The sequence below is a fragment of the Megascapheus bottae genome, chromosome 25 (assembly GCF_031878675.1).
Source record: "Megascapheus bottae isolate mThoBot1 chromosome 25, mThoBot2.hap1, whole genome shotgun sequence".
Taxonomy (NCBI): domain Eukaryota; kingdom Metazoa; phylum Chordata; class Mammalia; order Rodentia; family Geomyidae; genus Megascapheus; species Megascapheus bottae.
Genome location: NC_143533.1, coordinates 6,461,540 through 6,481,920, shown reverse-complemented (window position 1 = coordinate 6,481,920; position 20,381 = coordinate 6,461,540). Strand labels below are relative to the sequence as shown.

Genomic DNA, 20,381 nt, shown 5'->3' with positions numbered 1-20,381 from the left:
GGATGAGAAAGCGTGGGCCCGGGACCCCAGATCCCCCCCACCTGCCAAGCGCCCCAGTCCTGGGTTAGACCCAGGACCACACACGCGGGGAGAGGCGCCCCCGCCCCACCTCTCGCTGGCACCGGGAATGCGGGGCCCCGGGACCTCCTCTCCCCTTTCCTGACCTCCCCTTCCATCCGAGCGGACCCGCCTCTGTCCCCGAGTACCCCCAACCCCGCTTTCCCTCCTCTTTCCCCCCCCTCCTCCGCCGCAAGACTGGCCCCTGGCCCCTCCCCACTCCCACCCCGGCCCTGGGGTGTCCGTCCGTCCATCTGCCTGTCAGCCCCTCGCTCCGTTTGCCTGACCGCCCGCCCGCCCCCCCGCCGCCGGCTCCGCCCCCAGCCCCGCCCTCCCCGCCGCCCCCTCCCCAGCGGCGCCCCCGGCCCGGGCAGGGGTGTGCGCCCGACCCCCCGCGGCCGCCCCGGACCCCCAGGCTCCTCGGTCCGCGCGCGCGCCGCGCCCCCGGCGGCCTCCGCGCCGCCCCCCGCGCTCCCCTCCTCCCGGTGACGTCCGGGTCCCTGCCCGTCTGAAAACTCCGCGCCGCGGCGGAGGCGGTGGCGGCGGCGGCGGCGGGGGAGGCGGAGGCGGAGCCCGAGCCGCGCGGAGCCGAGGCGGCGGCGGCGGGGCCCGAGCGGGAGCCGCGGCCGCGGGAGGTGCGGGCAGCGCGGGGCGGCCCGGAGCGCGCCGGGGTCCCCGCCCGCCCGCCCGCCAGCCGAGCCCGCCGCGCCGCGCCGCGCCGAGCGGAAGATGGTGGCGGCGCCGTGCGCCCGGAGCCTGGCCCGGCGCTCGCGCTCGGCGCTGCTGGCGGCGCTCACGGTGCTGCTGCTGCAGACGCTGCTCGCCTGGAATTTCAGCAGCCTGGACTCGGGGCCCGGGGCCGGGGCCGCGGCCGGGGCGCGCCGCGGGGGCGCCGCGGGGACCGGCGGGGCGGAGCACCCCAACCCGGCCCCGGGCCCGGGCCCGCGCCGCGAGCGTCGGGATCTGCCCGCGGCGGCCCGCGGAGCCGGCGGCCCCGGAGGAGCCGGAGCAGCCGGCGGAGGACGCGGAGCCCCGGCGCGGGCGCGAGGAGCCGACCCCGGAGAAGCCCGCGCGCAGCAGCCGGCCGGCCGCGGGGCACTGCTCGGCCGGGCACGGGTAAGATGCCCTTCGGCGCGGCGGGGAGGGCGGGGAGGGCTCGGCGGGACCCCGCGGCGTCCGGGAAGTTCCCCCCGGGGAGGAGGCGGCGCGGGGGTGCGGGTGTCGGGTCCCCCGCCGCCGCCGAGCGCTGGTCGAGCCTCGCGGGTCGTGCCCCGTCCTCCTCCTCGGGTGCTCGAGGAGTTGATGCCCGGCCCGGGAAGGGGTCTGAGGTCGGGGGGGCCCCGCTCCCCGGACCCCGTCCCCTAGTCGCGGCGACTCCTCGCGGGGGTCCGGGCGGGCTGACTTCGGGTCCTGGGTCCCGCCCCGGGCGTTTCCGCGCGAGCCCCGGGATTCTGTCCGCTCGGCGGTCTCACCTTGCCGCCGCCTCCTCGCCTGCCCTCCGAGGTCTCTGGCGGCGCCCCGGGGACGCGCTCGGGCCGCCTCCCCGGCCGGTGGCGTTCGGCGGCCGCCCGGGCACGCACCTTCCCGGCGGGGTCTCCGCCCTCCCGGGTGTGGAACGGGCGGGACTGGGGCGCCCGCCGCCGCCCGCAGCTCTGAGCCGGGTGGAGCCCGCTCGCCCTCTCTCCCTATCCCCAAACTTCTCCAGTGCCGTCTGTGCTACTTTCCCGAGCCCACCGATCTCAGGGCCCCCCCTGCCTCCGGACCACAGTCCCCAGGCCGCCCCGGGTGTGGCGGGGCCGGGGCCGGAGTCTCCAGCGGGCAGCATCGGACCCCAGGGGCTGACTCCGGGATGCCCAGCCGCCGCACGTCCGCGGAGGCGGGCGAGGGCCTCAGTCGCCCCGGGGACCCCGGCTAAAGACAGCTTTCTGGTCTGCACTGTTGTGTGGAATCGAGAGGCCCCTCCGTGCCCGTGGGCCGAGCCTGCATTTCACGCCTGCCGTGTGGGTGTGGAGGCCGAGTCCTTGCCTTGTTTGTGGGGACGACGACGACGACGAAGATGGCAGATGGGGGACTGGGCGCCCGGCCTCCCCGTGCAGGCGCTGCCTTTGAACTCCTGGGGCTGGGTCGGACAGGTCGTTCTAGATTCAGAGCCCTGGCTGTCCCGAGGTGGGCAGAGGGTGCGGGAGCGTGCGCCCCTGACCCTCCGCGTGGGACCGCAGCGCCAGGCATTTTTAGGGTGTAAATGCCACCTGTTGAGGCAGATGAAGGGGAGGAGGGAGGCCCAGATGACTGGCTTCTTCCTCTGTCCCCATGCACAGCGCACCTTTTGTGCTCAGTTTAGTTATCTCCACCTGTGTCCCGAGGCCAGCCACAGACAGACTTCTTGCAACTGGGAAGGGGCGGTGGGGGAGAAGGCCACCTCTTTTAAAATCCCATTTGGAATTCCAGCTGTTGTTGCTTGGCTGTTCTTTCTCTGTAAGTTCAGCCACTAATCCTCCCACCTGTATTTCCCAGCATCTCAATCTCTTTACCCCCCTGTTGTAGACAGTTGTGTGTTGGTTTTCTTCTTTGCACTGTTTCCTTCCCTGCAGTTAGCATCTCCCATGTCCAGCACTGCTGTGGCTGCTGGGTGTGTGTTTTCTTTTATCTTCCTCCCTCCCCCCCATATTCCTTGTCCCCATATCCACTGAAATCACAGTGTGAACATACTGCCTGGAGCTGGGGGTCTGCACTCTGTGCCCACCCCTTCACCGAGCTCAGGGAGACCAGAAGGGGGCAGGCTGTTCCCAAACTCCAGCCTTGCTGGAGCAAAGGATTCTGGCAGGGAGAGGATCCTTGCAACCGGTGTGTGATTCTTTCCGAGGCCCTTGGTGTGATGCTTTGGAGTGGTGACTGGGAAGTGGGATACCCCTGTGATTTTCCAAATGGCTTTTGGTTGATGAGGCTCAGGTGTGCTCTGGCCATCTGGGCAGGGTGCATGGTTCTAGCATGGGTGGGGAGGGGCATGCTGCAGTGCCAGGCTGGCACTGCACAGGGAGCGTTTGCTCAGCCACCCCCAGTGGCGTGGTTCCTTCTGCCTGTCCTCCTGCAGCCTCTTGCACAATTCCTCCAAGATTTACCAGTGTGCCCCTCTCCTCCAAGCCCCCTCCAGGCTGAGTTGGGTAGTGAGTCTCAGTGAGCTGTGGGCTTTGCTGTCCTTTCAGAATTTAGGGGGGGAGGATTTCTTGGGGGAGGGGGGTGGACCCGTCAGGAAGTCCTGCAGAATGGAATGCTTTGGGGAAAAATGAAATCCTGGAGTGTTAATGTAACAAACGTTCATTTCCTTTCTTTTGAGGACTCCCTGAGAGTTCTCACACTTAATGGCCCTCAGATGTCACATAGTTTCATTTAAGACATGTACGGTTGTATTCCTTCACACACACACACACATACACTCACTAGAATGGGCTTTTTTGTCTTATCTGACCCATTTGAAATGCTATTTTTTGGCAGAAATTCCTCATAGTTCACATTGCTCAGACAGATAGTCTCTGGCAGTGCCTTTGGAAGGAGGCTCTCTGATTCTAACAGCCTGGAGGCACAGCTTTTCCTTCTATCCAAATGTTTTCAGACCAGAGACAACACAGGATAGTTCACTGATAATTCAGGATCTCTTTTCTTTTTTCTCCTCATTCACACTGGCATCGGAGTTTTGTTTGAACAAATGCATTACACTTTGTATACAGAAATGCACATCATTGGACAATATTTATCATGTTGTGAATGTTGCCATCTGCTTCATTATATACTGGAAATTATTAAAACACATAAAAATAGAAACTATTCTATACATATTGTAGCATATTACGATATACTTAAGGATGCTTGATAGAAGTTGAGTACCTCTCACCTGAAATGCTTGGGACTGAAAGTGTTGCAGAGTTCAGATTTCTTAACTGTTTTATGATGTTATCGCAGACATTATGAATTCTCTTAGGATGAGACTGAAAACTAAGCACCGCGTCCATTTATTTGTACTATATTACCTTATATACATGGCCTAAAGGTAATCGTATATGCTATTTTTTTTTTTTTTTGCCAGTCCTGGGCTTGAGCTCAGGGCCTGAGCACTGTCCTTGGACTTTCTCAAGGCTAGAGCTCCACCACTTGAGCCTCAGCACCATTTCTGGCTTTTTTTTTTTTCTATGTATGTGGTACCAAGGAATCGAACCAGGCTCTTCGTGCATGCTAGGCAAGCACTTTAACCACTAGGCCAAACTCCCGGCCCGTATATGCTATTTTTAGTGCAACATGTTGTGTTGGTGCTGAAAAAGCTTTGGAGTTCAGAGCATTTACAAAGATTCTGGCTGGGAGAGATGGCTCACGCCTGAAATCCTAGCTACTCCAGAGGCTGTTCAAAGCCAGCCGGGGCTTTGAAAATATGAAACTCGTATCTCCAATTAATCACTGGAAAATGGGAAATGAGGCTGTGGCTCCAGGGGTAGGGTGGCAGCCTTGAGCTGAAAAGCTCAGACATAGTACCAGGCCCAAAGTTCAAGTCCCATGACCCACAAAGAAAAAAAAGATTCTGGGTTTGGGAGTTAAGGACACTCAACCTATATCGTATATACATATGTACGTGCGGGTGTGTATATGTATATATATATATATATGTGTGTGTGTATATATAGGTCTATATATAGACATATGTAGGATTATATATATACATATATATATATACATACATGTTGGGTATAGAGTCATTTTCCTTGCATTGTGGATCAGTTCATGCTTGTACGTGTGCATGCATATGTGTGTGTGTGTGTGTGTGTGTGTGTGTGTGTGTGTTCCCAAAGATAGGATGGTATAATGCTTGCTGGTTTTGGCTTAGGAAAGCAACTAAGACATACATTACTATTTCCTGGGGATTGTCCAACTTTTTCATCTGTAGTCTCTCTAGGAAAGGAAGTTGGGTGCAATGAATGATTTTGCATGCATGTGTGTGAGTACATGCACATATGTGTGTGCCCACATGTGTGCATTGCATCTGCGTGCACGCATGTGTTGGGCACGTGTGCTTTGCACATGTATGTGTTTGTCAGCATGCGTGTCATACACATGTATACGTGTTCAGACAGCAAACCTCCTGGCTCACTCTGTGGTAAGCAACTACCTGCCACCCAGCGATATTTCCCACAAGTGGGGCTGTAAATCTAGATGCAGAAAAACTGAAATGATCCTGCAGGACTGGGGACTGCGCAGGGCAGTCTCAGATAGACCTCTGGTCTTGGGTCACCTGGGACCCCTCTCCCCTCTTCCTGTATGTCTCCCATTCTTACACGCCCAGAACCCCATCTGTGAGAAAATGAAATGAACGTGAAAATCTGTAGGGGGAAATAAATTCAGTTAATAATCCCCACACCCCACAATGCCCATACTCACAAAGCAGGGCTGTGGAGGAGGTCACGGGACTGTGTGCTAGGCCTGTGCAGATGTGCAGTTGATGCCCTCTGCCCATCCGGTGTGGGCATCAGCCCCCCACTGCCCCCCCTGCCCTGCTGGGCATGGACGGTGACCCTGTCACCCTGTCCTTGTCCCGCCCCAGGGGGCCGCCGCCTGGGCGAGTGTCAAGTGATGCATGCCAATCAGTAGGTGCCGCTCCAGCATGAGCTGTCACTCTCAAGAGGAATTCTTGGTATGTTTGGAAAGAAGCTTTTTTTTTTTTTTTTTCCTTTCTTTCTTGGTGATTACGCATTTTCCCATGCAAAGTAAGGTCTGAGTGAAACTCAAGGCAGGCTGGATCCTTCTTCTAGGCCCTTCTGTGTGACCAGGCCTGGAGCACACTGACTGTATGCCTGTATGCCAGGCACATTTTGGTGCTTTGTATAAATTGTGTTAGTAAATTCTCAAGGGGAAAAAAGAAAAAACCCTATTTGTCTATCCATCCGTCATCTATCATTCTATTACTTATCTGTTTTCTTTTCTGTCTGTCATCTTTGTATCTACCTATGTATATTTTTATCAATAGTCTATCCATGGATCTATTGCTTATTTACGCTGTGTTTATCACCCATCCATCCATCATCTATTTTCTGGGAAGGAAGCAGTTGTCTGTAAGCCAGGTGCAGTTAAGGCTAGGCTGCCTGGCTAGAAGTGGGGGTCTTGGATTTCTAGGTGTGAAGTATGAACACGGGGGCTTTGAAGTCATGTCTCATCATCTCACTGAATCTCCCTGACTCTGTGGGATAGGACTATTGCGTGCACACGCACACGCACATGCACACACACACACACACACACACACTTGAAGAAACTGAGGTTCAGAGAATCACAACTTTGTTGAAGTTAAGAGAATCACAGAGCTGGAGTGCAAACCCAGGCCTGCCTCTTCCCAGTGCTGTCTGGATGCCTGAGTCCTTTGTCTGGAAAGTTCCTTGGAAAGCCCTCTGTGCAGGCCTGTCATTCCTGATTTACTATGTGACATTTAAGCACATTCCAGAAAAAATAAATTAAAGTGCAGGCTCTCAAATGGGTGTGGTGGCACCCAAGGTGGTGGAGGCCCATGGGTCACGAGTCCTGGGCTAGCCTGGGCTACGGGCAGGGTGCTGGGCTCGCTCTGGGGAAGGAGCAAACTCAGCAGTTGCCACTGAATTGGAACCAAACAATGGTGCAGGTAGGCACATAATAAGAATGTTAATATCCATGCAGCACTTAGGATGTGCGAGACACACACATCTGTAATGCCTCCTTGGGTCCTTGTGAGTAGCCACTGGTCCCTTGACCTCATGCTGTGGAGGGGAAACTGAGTCACAGGGCATGTCAGCAACTTCACCCAGGAGCTTCACCTGCTTCTTCTTCTAGGGTCTCAGTGAGGGTTTTCATCTGACTTTGAAACTCCTATGACTCTGTTTCCTCAAATGTCCAAATCCCAAGGACACTCTTATGTATGAAAGTCCCCTTGCATGTATTGGAATTGTGCAGCTCATTTTGAAAAAGTTACTGTGGGTGAGCAAATCAATGTATGCATCTTCGCAGTCACCCATTCTTTGTTTTTGATGTTTTTGTGGGGGAGTGTTGTTGCAAGAGCAACTGAAACTATTCTTTGAGCAAGAATGTTTTGGTAAAGCATGCGAGTGTGAGGAATTCTGAAGCAGAATTGTGTAGGGATCGCCTCTGTAAACCGCTTTCATCTCGCAAATCTGCTCCTGTGTTTCCTTTGGTCTAGAGCTCATTTGGATTTCTGTCCTAGACTGAAAATATCACCCTGTAGCAGAGCAGACTGCGTCCCTGACTTTGAACTTGGCGGGAAGAAGGTGTTTTGTATTCAGAGCGCGTACTCGCTCTCTCGCGCCCTCTCTGTCTCTCTCTCTCTCTCTCTCTCTCTCTCTGTCTCTCTCTGTCTGTCTCTCTCCCTCTCTCCCTCTCCCCCTTCCCCCCACCTCTGGAGAATGCTGTGTCCACTCCTTTGGCCATAGGAAGGGTCTTCGCTGCTGTTCCTGCTTCTTGTCTCTTTCAGCTCAGCAGCCTGGCCTGTGGTCACCTCTGGAGGTTCAGAACCTGCCCTTCCTAGGAACCACCTGACCCCTAAGTTGCAGCAAGAGTCCCGCAGTCACTTCCTCCTGCCTTCACCAGGAACCGCCCAGGGCCAGCAGATAGTAATCGGGGTTGAGTCCCCGAGATCCCTGTGGTTAGCATAGGTGCCCTTCCTCCACCGGAAGCCAGCAGCTGGCGCAGCAGGGAGGGTCACCTTAGCCCAGAGCTGGGGGGAGCGCGGCTAGCATTATTGCTGTCCAAAACTTGGAGCCCCAGAGACCCCCTCTCCCCAACCTGCCCAGACCAGGTGTAGCAGAGAAGAGTGGGGCCTAGTAACAAGTCTTATTTTGGGGGGATTCCCCCTTCAACACCCCCTCCTTTTCCCCTGAGGCCTGGTGACACTGGCTTATCTGGCTGGTTAATCCAGGCTCATATGTGGCACCTCCCCACCCATGGATGCTAAGAAGGCAGCCAGCAAGTGCAGTGGCCAGGCGGGGCGGGCATCTACTGTAATCCCAGGCTGAGAGGAGAGGAGCTTTGCTTTAGTCTAAAGCCAGAGGAGCAAGTGTGCAGGTCAGAGGTGGTGTGGTAGGGGTGCCTGAGAGCCTGCGGCATGCCCCCCAGGGGGAGAAGCTGGGGACACAAACGTGTGCCTCTGCTGTCATGGTGGTTGGGATAGGTGACGAGGTGGGACAGTTCCCACAGTGTCCAGAAAGCTAGGCCCACCAGTGATGGTGGGCTCGGGGTGGGGTGAGTTTATGGTGGTTTGTCCAGGCACGTTGGAATGATTGGGAGGGGGCGAGGGTTTATTTGGGATGGGCGATTCTGAGCCCAGGGTCATGGATTCCAAACCAGCTCCAGGAATCCCAGCTTTCAACACAGCAGCAGGTATGACATCCTATCCATAGCCTTTATGAGGCTCGGATGCCCAGATCTACCCCTGTGCTTTGGTTCTTCAATTCTGTGTATGTTCTCTTAGATGTTTCTTTTTCCCCCAAGCCATGAAAAAATAAATAGACAAGAAAAGAAGTGAAGCTTGGTAAATAATCATAAGTTGAACACACCCAAGTAACCCACCACTCACACATAGAAAAGCCAGCATACCCCGTGTACCTGTCCCTCAGGCAATGGAAAGCTCATGTATACGTTATTCAAGGGTGGCATTAAAGCAGATGAGACAGATGCGGGTGCACTGTGTGCCTCATTGAGCATCCTTCCTTTGGGGACAGGAGAGACTTACTGGTCCTCCTCCTCTCCTTGTGAAATGGGGGGCGGGGCTCTAGTAATTAGAGAGCTGATGGGAAAATGACTTCCTTTTTATTTTACCCCTCCCCCAACTGTTTTCTGTTTATTTTTTAATGGAGGGCCCTGCTTCGCAGGTGTTCTTTTTGAAATAAAAGCCTATTCATTGTGTGCCTCTCTCCCTCTCCCTCCCCCCCTCCCCCAATTCAGGGCATCTGTTAGAAAGACACAGAGGATCCCCAATCCTTGGCATCCAGTGTTGAGGTGGCAAGGGGCTGTGCGAGGGGCTTTTTCTCATCACCATCTTGAGCGTGGGCATCAGAAGGTACTTCCAGGAAAGTGGGAAGCCAGGAGGGAACCTGAAACTCTGAGGGTCAGATTTGGGCAGCACTCAGAAGGCTGGGAGGATGGTAGGGTTTTCTCCCCATCTGTCCTCCTCCTCCTCCTCCTCTTAATGAGAGACAGTGGAGTTGCCACCCATCAGAATTCAAGTCAGTAGCCACTAATCAGTGACTTCAAAGCAAATCTAATATGGGTTAGTTGTTGAAAACAGTGAAATTCTAGCCTTCATTCCCTAAGAGGTGGCAGCCTGAGGGGAAGGGGTATGGCCGCTTCTTTGATGTGGGAACTCCACCTTCCAGTGTGTCCTGGGCTCAACAGTCTGATGATGATGATGACGACGACGATGACGACTGGCAGTCCTGGGGTCTGAAGTCAGGACTTGTTGCTTTCTTGCTAGGTGCTCTACCACTTGAGCCTTGCCTCCAGCCCCCTTTTTTTTTTGCTCCGGCTGGCCTTGACCCATGATTCTCCTGGCCTCTGCCTCCTGATTAGCTGCGATGACAGGCATGAGGCCCTGCACGTAGCTACTTTGCTTACGTTTTTGTTCCGTGGATGGCTACTGTTGGCTTTGTATGAGTCAGTGTTTCATTGCCTGAGAGGAAAGGGGAAAGGTTGGTTCTGGTTCATGGGTCATGGGTTTGAGTCTGTGGTCGTTGGGTCTTCTTTCCAGGTGTGGGGTGAAACGGGGGCACAAAAGGAGCACACGGTGGAGGAATATTGCCCCCACCATGGTAGTCAGGCAGCTAAATAATGATATGGGGGAGGAAGTGGCTGGGTCCCAGTGTCCCCTCAGGTCCACGTCCCCACCAACCTCACTTCCTCCCCCCTAAGCCCCACCCCCTCCCAGCAGCGCCATTAACTCAGAGCCAGATGTGTAGCACCGCTGGGAATTTGAATTTGCCGCAGCCCTCAGAATGACACGGCAGCAATCACTGTTTATCCGTGAGCTGTCGTCCTGCACCCGAGACCTTGTGTGTTAGACAGTCCATGGCAGAGGATCACGCCAAACCATTCACAGCCATGCCCGAGTCCTTCCTGATTACAGATGAGGCCACGGAGGCATAGAGAGAGAGAGAGAGAGAGAGAGAGAGAGAGAGAGAGAGAGAGAGAGAGAGAGAGAGAGAGAGAGAGAGAGAGAGGACTTTGCCCAAAGTGACAAACTAGTAAGGTTGGACTTTCCATAACAAAATTCCAGGAGGGTATATGTCAAAAATCTGCGCCACACAGGACGTTTTAACGCAGGACTTCCTCTGAGCCACTCTACAGCCTGACTGTCCTGGCTGCACAGGAAGGAGGTGGCCCAGTGTGTAGATGGAACCACTGATGCTAATGTCCAGAATCAATTGGGTTGTGAAGTGCTGGGGGTTTGGGCCATGTGCGAAGTCAGCGGTCTAGATGTGGAGGGCTTCTGGCCCCAGACTTTCCACCACCCTGCACCCCAAGAAGCCACAGTTGGGGAGAGAGTATGTGTGGCAACCGCCTTCCACCCCTAGTCCCAGCGGTGGAGAGGTAGCATCCGGGGTGTAATATTTTCATAAGGTGTTGATTTGTGTTAAAATAATAACTACAGCTCATAATTATGAGCAGGGATTTCAGTGAGGCTCAACTGCTGATGGAGAGGAATAATTAAATGCGCACTCTCTGGAAATCACCTGGAAAGAAGGCTGGCCTTTTCCTTCATGATGTCCCACGGTTTGGAGGCAGCTGCTCACAGAGTGGCACCGAGTGCTGCCCCTTAGAAGTAAACACAATAGATGGAAGGGAGGAATTGAAACCTTTGTTTTCCCTTTCTTTCATGGAATACTAGGGTTTGAACTCAAGGTCTGCTAATCTCTGGGCAGGTGCTCTACCATTTGAGCCACGTTCTCCACTTCCTTCTGAAGTAGCACTTATAGATGGAAACGTGTGGAAATGATGACCACAGCTCACCAATGTGCTTAGGCCTGATGAATCAGAACCAGCCTAGAGCCTCAGCAGTCTACCCCTGTGGGGATAGTCATCTCAGTCCCTCAATCCCCGCTGGGACTCCGAGGGGACCTCTGACACCACTGCTTCCCTGGGCCTAGTGTAGAAACCAAGTCATATGGTCTGAGGTCTGAACTCACCTTTGCTTTACAGCCTGAAGGCCAAATCTAGCCTACAGCCTGTCTGTTTTCACCTGGCCTGTAAGCTAAGAAGGGAAAGGGAGCTGGGTGTGGTAACTCAGGCCTGTAATCCTAGCTACTCAGGAGGCTGAGATCTGAGGGTCAAGGTTCAAAAGCCAGCCTGGGCACAAAAGGACCTGAGACTCTTATCTCCAATTAGCCCCTAGAAAACGGGAAATGTGGCTTGGCTTAAGGGTAGGGTGTAACCCTTGAGCCAAAAAGAGCTCAGGGACAACACCCAAGCTGAGTTCAAGCCCCATGACCTACCAAAAAAAAAATTGTAAATGGTTGGGGCGAGGGAGGAAAGAAAGCCAGGGTGCCTCTAAACCTAGTTAATCAGGAAGCTGAGATCTGAAGATCGTGATTCAAAGCCAGCCAGGACAGAAAGATCTGTGAGGCCCTTACCTCCAGTAAACTACCAAAATCTGGGAGTGGAGTTGTGGCTCAAGTGGTAAGAGTACTAACCTTGAGCAAAAGAAGCTCAGGGACAATGCCCAGGCCCTGAGTTCAAGCAAGTCCCAGGACCAGGAAAGAAAAAATAAGGGCCGGAAGTTTAGCCTAGTGGTAGAATGCTTGCCTAGCATGCACGAAAACCCGGGTTCAATTCCCTGGTACCACATACATAGAAAAAAAAAACAGAAGTGGTGCTGTGGCTCAAGTGGTAAGGCTCTAGCCTTGAGAAAGCCCAAGGACAGTGCCCAGGCCCTGAGTTCAGTCGCCAGGACTGGCAAAATAAATAAATAAAAATACAAACATAAAAGAATCCCATTTCATGATGTGTGAAAATTATATGGACTACCCACATGTGCCTCCAAATAAAGTTTTATTGGCATACAGTGCCATGTGCTCCTGAACACTGGGCATTGGCTACTTGCAAGTTGAGTGTATGACTCAGGGGACTGGAAATATGGACTCTGTGGTTCTTTTTAAAGAAGATGGCTGCCCCGGTAGGCCTAGTATTTCCTGGCATCCTCACACCCTCCGTCCCCACTGCTATGGATTGCTTGGTGACCTTCTGTGCACTGAGCGTGTGAGGGGAGTTCCGCTGGGCATATGTGGCTGGGCCAGCGCTCTACCACTTGAACCACACCCCCCGGCCCTTCGTTAGCTTTTGTTTTTGTATTTGCTTTGGAGCTCTTTAGCGTGATGATGGAACTGGAACATGGAGTTCTTCCTACCAGGGAGAGGAGCCTGGGAATGCTTGCCAGGATCTCTGGAACTCCGCTGGGCCAGCCCAGGGCTGGGGTGTACTGAAGGGCTGGCCCTCTGGTTCCTGCCAGGGAGTTGGGAACTGCTTTCGTTGCTTTGGGAATGAGGCCACAGCTGAATTTCTCACAGCAGAGAGAGACATAGTTTCCAGAGGGTTCTTAGCTTTAGCCAGCAAAACAGCTCTGGGAGAATTGGGCTTTTTTTGTTTTTCTTTTTTGGTTCATGTTGCTTTCCGCTCTGATTGACTTCTGCCTGTCTCTGGCTGCCCCCGTGCTCTTGGCTGGAAAGCAGATGGACCTAACCCTGTGCGCCCCCCTCCGCACACACCCCCGTGAGATTTCTGGCCTAGAGTGGCACGTGTCAATTCCTGTTATCTGATGCGTCCCCTGGGGGACTGCACACGTGTGTGGCCATGGCGTCACAGCCTCTCCTGGGGGACCCGTGTATGTCTCTGTGCCTTGTCAGTAGTGTTTTCACGGCTTCTGGGGCCACCTGGGTTTTTGAACCCTGGGCATTTGTCACTTGCTAGCCCACTTCTGTGGGCGCAGTGACTGTGGGCTTGGCAGAAGGACACCAGGATTCCCTAGAACCGCCCCTCCCCCCACTGGCCCTGGCTTTTAGGTCTGCTTGGCCTTGCATGCTGGAATGACCTCATGTTCTTTTTGTGTCCCCACAGCCCCGCCTGCTAGCCAGCTGGTGCTAGGCTAAGGTCCTGGCCGTCTCGGGACTGGGTCTTCTGGTCCTGCCTCATGCTCGCATCAGACTTGAGGCGTGTCACCAGAAGGGATGGCTCACTGCCATCCTGGTGTTTCTTCATGATGGAATTTATACTTCCAGCAAGAAAGAGTGGGGGCCCCGAAACATCCCAAGTCAGTCCTGGTGTATTGAGCTGTGTCAGTTCTAGCTCTCAAAGGAGGGCATCATAGCTGCCACTTTTTGGTGAGGAGGGTCCCAGGCTGGGGCGTTCCTGGGTATAGACCTCGAGTCCTGCTGCTTGGGTTTTGGTTTTTGTGAATCAGTAAGACAAGGGCTGCAGGCCAGTGACTCAGGTGGTTGGAGTGCCCGCTGGTCAGCTTGAGATTCTGAGTTTAAGCCCCAGCACTGCCACACAAAAATAAGACTTTAAAATTTAGCTTCTAGGGGCTGGGAGTTTGGCCTAGTGGTTAAAGTGCTTGCCTAGCATGCACAAAGACCCGGGTTTGATTCCTTGGTGCCACATGCATAGAAAAAAGCCGGAAGTGGTGCTGAGGCTCAAGTGGTAGAGCTCTAGCCTTGAGAAAGTCCAAGGACAGTGCTCAGGCAAAAAAAAAAAAAAAAGTAGCTTCTAAAAGGCAGCCACAAAACAATTTTAACCCACAAAACCTTTGTTAAATAAGTCTTGCAGCAAAGAAGAGATCAGATTTGGCATTTTATATTATGTATAGAGTGATTTGAGAGCCTACGAATTCCTCGTAGGGAAATGTGACAGACAAGGCTAAAGTGATGCCCAAAGGCAAATTGATAGCCTGTTTTAGAAGCCCCTCCGCTTTCCCAATTAAACAGGAATGATTCCATCTGGGCGCTAGTGACTCAGGTCTGTAACCCTAGCTACTCAGGAGGCTGAGATCTAAGGGAATCACAGTTCAAAGCCAGCCCAGGCAGGAAAGTCCTTGAGACTCTCATCTCTAATTAACCACCAGAAAGCCAGAAGGAGAGCTGTGGCTCAAGTCACAGAGCAGCAGCAGCAAGAAAGCCCAGGGACAGGGCTCAGGCCCTCAGTTCAAGCTCCAGTACTGACACAAACACAGACACATACATACAAACAAAATCAAGCAAAGGCGATATATGCGAGGAGTTCCATGCAAGTAACGTGCTGTACACGTGTGTGTGTGTGTGTGTGTGTGTGTGTGGAATGTCACCGTGCAGCCTCTGAACAACAGCACTCACTAAATAAAGCGAATGAGCGGGTTTTGTCCAAGCTACCAATGGGGAGTGGGGTGGCCCGGGGGGCCCCTCTGTAGAAATGGAACCGTGAGGCCATGGAGGTTGCTTTGGGAGGGAGGAGAGAGAGGAGAGAGAGTGATGGAGGGGGCGCATCTGATTAAGATCCTCTGTTAACATGTTAACACGAAACCCTTCTCTACAAACTCACTGTGTAAATATGAGGGGAAAGAACTAAAATTACAGAAAAGAGGGTTGGAGGCATGGCTCAAGCGGTGAAGCTTCTGTCTAGCAAGTAGGTGGCCCTGAGTTCAGAGCAGACCCCGTAGAACATGGCTGGGAGGGAGGCTTTCTCATCTGTCTCCAGCCACTCATCACAAGGCTGTCTTTGAATTCTTCCTGCCCAGTTAGTACCCACTCAGAGGCGGGGTGCTGGGGCAGATGGCAAACAGTAGTAACAGCAGCAGGCACCATGGTTACCCTGACCGCAGCCAAATGTTTGATGCGAAGCGTCCTGTGATGTGAGCATTGTGGGAGCTGGGCTTCTGGGTAGAGGAAGTGGGGTTCAGAGAGGGGAAGTAGCCCCACCCAGGTCCACGGAGCCAACAAGGGGACAGATCTGCCTACTCACCCCTCCTGGCCCCGGGCCCAGGCTCCTCCATACCGTACCATACCATGCACATGAGGTGGGGCTCAGGATTGGCTGGCTCTAGGTGACCCAGGTCCAGGTACACAGGGCCTCCTGTGTGTGTGTGTGTGGAGTTGCAGTCTCCAGCACCCCCACCCCAGCAGGCTGAGTGGGAGCCAGCACTGTGGTGAGGGTCTTCAGCCCACAGGGACTACCATGGAGGTGCTGCCTGGTGAACTCTGCCTCTTCCTCCCCTCCTGCTTCTAATCCTATTCCCAAGCTCAGTCACGGTGGCCTTCGGACACTCACATAGCCTCACTGCAGCTAACACAGCCATCACGTTAACAGGAAGGAGGATAATTAACCTCATCTCCTCCCCCCCCCCCCCCGCCCCTTTATGATACTGGGATTTGAACTTGGGACCTTGTACTTACGACGCCTCCAGCTCAGTTTTTCATAGGTTGTTCTTGCATCCTACCCAAAGTGCCTGGGCTACAACCTATTTACTTGAGACTCTCCATCATGGCTGGGGTTATAGGCGTGAGGTGCTGTGTCCGGTATCCCCCGGTAGAGACAGAACCTCATAGACTTTTCTCCCCCAGCTGGCCCGGAATTCCAAGCCTCTCATTCTCAGCCTCCCACAAAACTGGGATGGCAGGGCTTTGGGATGTGTCATGTGTCATTTACTGCCTCCTTATTAGTCCTTACAGATGCAGGCTGTGAGTTTTCGGCAGTGGGGAGTGGTTCACACAGAGGGTCTTCTTGCTTGTTTAAGCCGCAGACCTGGTTCTCAGGGCACGGGGGAAACACGTCTCTCCTCTTTCCCTCATTCTTGGCACAGGCTCGAGTGTTTCTGAGGAAGATTCTGCCAGTGGTAGTCTTAAACTCGGAGCCTCTTCGCCAGTTTCCAGAACTGACCGTGAATTCGGCAGAATGACAGCATGTCTGGCTCCTCTCAGGCAGTGATTTTTACAGAACCCAGCAGGGGTCCGCCCCAGCCTGGCACAGGGTCTGGATCGCTGTTCTTTACTTTCTACTTGGATTGCACTGGAGTGGGAGGGACCTTGGGCCGGGTGAGTCACCCACTCCCCTCAATTTCTCCCCTCGGGAGAAATCGTGCTTCTCACCCCAGGGTGGGGCTGGCCAGCGGTCAGTGGGCTTGGGGAGTTTTGGTGAGGGAGGAAATGAACCACAGGCCACCTGGCAGCCTCCAGCAGGCAGTTGGGTGGCATCCAGAAATCATCTTGCAGTGACAATCCGAGCTTGTGGAGAGGCGAGGTCCTGAATAATTGAATGCCACTAACTGAGGTGTGAGAGCCATTTCGAGAGTCGAAGCTACAGGCTCCCCTGGCCCCGCCACCTCTCCTGCCAGGGCCTCTGGGTGCTTTAACTACAGCTCCTGGGCTCCGGCTTGGTTTTGGCTGTCCAGGCTGGAGAGAGCGGGGAGGTGGAGTGGGGTTTGGTTCTGCTGTGGCTGGCATGGGCCATTCTGCATGCAGAAGCGGGGTGGGGGGGCGCGTCTTCATGCTGAGTGGGGGTGCTCAGGGCTTGGCTCTTCCACATCTGCGTCTTGCTTGAGTGACTGCAGGACTGAGAGGAGGAGGCATTAGAGACGTCTGTGATTTCTGATCACGATGGCCTGCCATTTTCCCGGCTCACTGCCCTTCTAGAAGGGTGTCTGGCTGAGTGGTGGGAGCCAAGGCAAGCATCAGTCCTGCATTCACTGGCTCCTGTGTGGTGTGGGACCAGTGGCATCGCCGTTCTGCCATCAGCACAGGACCTGCTGCACGGGGCTGTGAGGACGTGACATAGGTTTATATTAAAACACAGAGGCCTAGGCCCATACACGCTGGAAGTGCAGCCACAGGTGGCACCCATCCTGCCACTCCACAGTCCCACGAGGGAGGCAGGGCGACGGGAGGGGCAGGGGCAGAGGGAGCCTTGGAGATGGCTTACCCAGAGCCCACCCTCATTGGTGGACAGACCTGGACTCTAGGCCCAGGCCCAGTGCTGAGCAGCTGGGAGCTGCTAGGAGCTCTTCTTCAGGAATTCATGTCCCCTGGGCTAAATTGTGATAGCCATTCCTTCTTCCACCCCTTGCCTGGGGGTGCTTGCCCTAACCCTGCAAAACAAATTCCCATAGCAAGCAAGCGGGCAGAGATGATGTAGGAAAGAAGATTCCAAGGTGGGAGGGCTCTAAGATGCAAATGAAGGCCCAGGGATGGGTCCAGAGTTCCTGGCTGAGGAGGGGGCCAGGCCAGGATCTAGGCTGTGCCCAGGTGTGGAAAGCTCTTGTGAGAGAGTCTTGGAAGGATGGGCCTGGCTTTCCCTTCCTACCTTTACCTGGGAGTATAATAGGAAGATGGGGCTACAGGGCCTGGAGGGAGACACTCAGCCTGTCTCTGGAGGAGGCTGGGGTTCAAGGAACTGACAGACACTTGAGGTGCCCCGGGCACATGGAAAGAGGGTGTTGGTTGAGTCGAGAGCTCAACAGGCTCTTCAGCCGCAGCTCTACCCTGAGGTTCAGACTTGGGGTCCTATTGGAGTTCCATGGGGAAATATCAGGTGTTTTAAACAGGGAAATGGTCCGCTTTGTTTCATGGGCAAAATGATTTAAAACATCATACACAGTGACCTTCAGGCTGGATGTATAAGCTGTGTGAGCCAGCAAGGTATTTTGTTCTGAGACATGGCTAGCTCATTGTCTCTATTCAAATATTCCAAATCCTGAAGAAGAAGAAGAAGAAGAAGAAGAAGAAGAAGAAGAAGAAGAAGAAGAAGAAGAAGAAGAAGAAGAAGAAGAAAAAAGAAAAACCAAATCTGAAATATTTCAAATCCCAAGCGTTTCAGATAAAGGATACAGCCCTTCTATCATCCAGAATGTAACAGACTCAATAAGTAGTAAAAATACTATAAAATATGCCGATGTGATTAAAGACTATACCAATACAGTGACATTATGGACATTATAAGACAATAGCAGTGAGAATGACAGCATCTCCAGCTTTTTCTACTGTTCTAATAATTAATCAAGCATTAGCTGTGTAATGTCGAGCCATGGTCATCATAGACCAGCTTTGTAAGAACGTAGGGCACCTCTCCCCCTCCCCCCTTAGGTCACATGGGAGCTGCAAGGCCCCCCCAGAGCCAGGCCCTTCCTGGAGAAGACTGCAGAATGGACCCAAGCCTTGTATTATCTCCACTGATAAAGGCACACAGGCCACCAGGAAACATCTGCAAGTGAAACACAGGAAGAAGAGTAGAAGTCTTCCATCTTGCTGATGTCAGCGTAGGTGAGGTGAACCCGCAGAGCTGCTGGTTTCCGTGGGGGACCCATGGAGAGAAGAGCTGGGTCTGACAGGAGATGGGGGGGGCTGTGTGCAGGGGCTGATGGGATTACGTGGTTTGATGTTCCCAGCATTTCCTGAGGCCGCTCCTGCCTCCCTTTCTCAAGGCTGCCTGAAGAGCCAGGGTGGGGGCCTCCAGGCCCATCAGCCTGGCACAGCTGGCAAACCACAGGTAGTTGAGGCCCCTTAGCTCAGGTGGGCACTCGCAGGGAGTGATGGGGCCACACATGCTCCTGAGACTCAGGCCTGCTGGTGCTGGAGCGTGAGTGCTCCACATCATTCTGACAGCAGTGGGCTGTGCATGCGTCATTGTGAGGTATTTGCTCCCAGGATCACGGAATCCCCCTACCCCCATTTCTCAGGAGCAACGTAGACCCAAGAGAGCAACTGTGTAGTTCCAGTCTGCAAACAGCAGCCTGGAGACCCAGGCAGCACCAGTATGCCTGGCTGCTGGTCTATACAGGCTCCATTATTAGGGAGCCTGTGCTGCCCCAATGGGAGGAGAGAGAAGAAAGGACGGAGGGAGGGAGGGCAGCTGTTTTATTCTATGAGCCTTCCTCTGATGGGAGAGAACCCACTCACATTAGCCAGGTCGTGGTTAGTAATAGTTACTAACACTTGGTGTTAATCTCAGTGAGAAGCGCCTCCCAGACACACCCGTGTGTTTGTCCTTAGTGACCAAACAACTAGTGGCCAGCAGTGCAGAATTAACCAGCAAGGGCGTGGGGAGGTGGGGAGGGATAGGGACTAGCTTTAACTCTTTTGACACGAGAGCCTCTCAGCTTCTGTTTGGATCCTTCATGGAAGATTGCTGCAGAGAGCTGGCTCTCTATCTGCCTTTGGCTGTGATCCTATCTTTATCCCCAGCCATTATCTGGCACTTACTGAGGCTGAGAATTTCCTGAGGGAAGACTTAATCTTATTCATTATCTATTCTTGCCATAGCTACTTAGAGTTCTTGATATTAAAAAAAAAAGTCTAAGAAAAAAGCAACTACATTCTAAATGAAAGCCAGGTGTAAAGGACTTAAAGACCAGGTGAAAAATGCAAAGGGCCTGAGGCTAGGGTAGGTTAGGGTAGGTAAGTTTATGTTACAGCCTGAGCTCTGGGGTCTTAGGGACTGGAGAGGAATGTGCTGAATGAAAGATAGATCCTGCTGGGAGTGGATGGTAACCCTAGTTGTTTGACAAGTCTTTCAGGTTTAAAAGAAACAGAAATTTGTATTTTTTTAAACCAAGATCTTTGATCATTTCAGCACCATCTCTGAATCAACTAATTCAAGAGATCATCTTTTGGGGGGTATCAGAATTTGAACTCAGGAACTTGTACTTGTTTGGCTTGCTTATCACCTGAGCAATGCCTCCAGCTTGGCTTCTGCTGGTTATCTTGGCGAAGAACTCTTGTGAACTTCTGCCTGGGCTGGCTTGGAAGGTTGGTCTGCTGGATCTCAGCCTCTTAAGTAGCTAGGATTATAGGTGTGAGCCACGGGCACCCAGCTAGGTTATTTTATTTATTATTTTTAAAGAACAATTTGCTTGAACTAAACCAAATGAATTTCCCCTTTGAAACTTTATGTAAACTCCTTATGATGAGAGCAATAGATGATAATAAGTTCAGAGAAACCTCTCACATTTGCTCACGCTACGTCTGGCACTGTTGTAAGTCCTCGCTGCAGATAAGAATGGAAGGGGCCCTGGCATAGTAGCACACATCTTTAATCCCAGCTACTGAGGAAGAGGAGGTAGGAAGATCATGGCCCGAGGCCCCATCACTCAGAGTGGAACCAGGGAGCTGTTACTCAGGGAGGAGTCCGCATGACTCAGCCGGCGTACATACACCCATTGGGAAATGCACATGCATCTACCCTTGCTTGAGTGGACAGGAAGCAGTGCTTGCACTTCAGTGTCTCTTGGCACACAGGGGCAGAAGTGGAATTGGAACTCAGGCCCATGAAGGGAAGGAGAAGAGCTAGGCATTGCT

The 20,381-nt window shown here is 53.6% G+C and overlaps 1 protein-coding gene across 1 annotated transcript in view; it reads left to right on the top strand.

Moving 5' to 3' along the window:
* The first annotated feature begins 786 nt into the window (after nt 1–786).
* The window catches only part of Xylt1 (xylosyltransferase 1), a 134,245-nt gene continuing 114,650 nt past the window's right edge, over nt 787–20,381 (top strand). The window contains exon 1 of the mRNA XM_090358114.1: nt 787–1,173. Coding sequence (XP_090214240.1) covers nt 787–1,173 — 387 coding nt within the window. The remainder of the gene's footprint in view (nt 1,174–20,381) is intronic.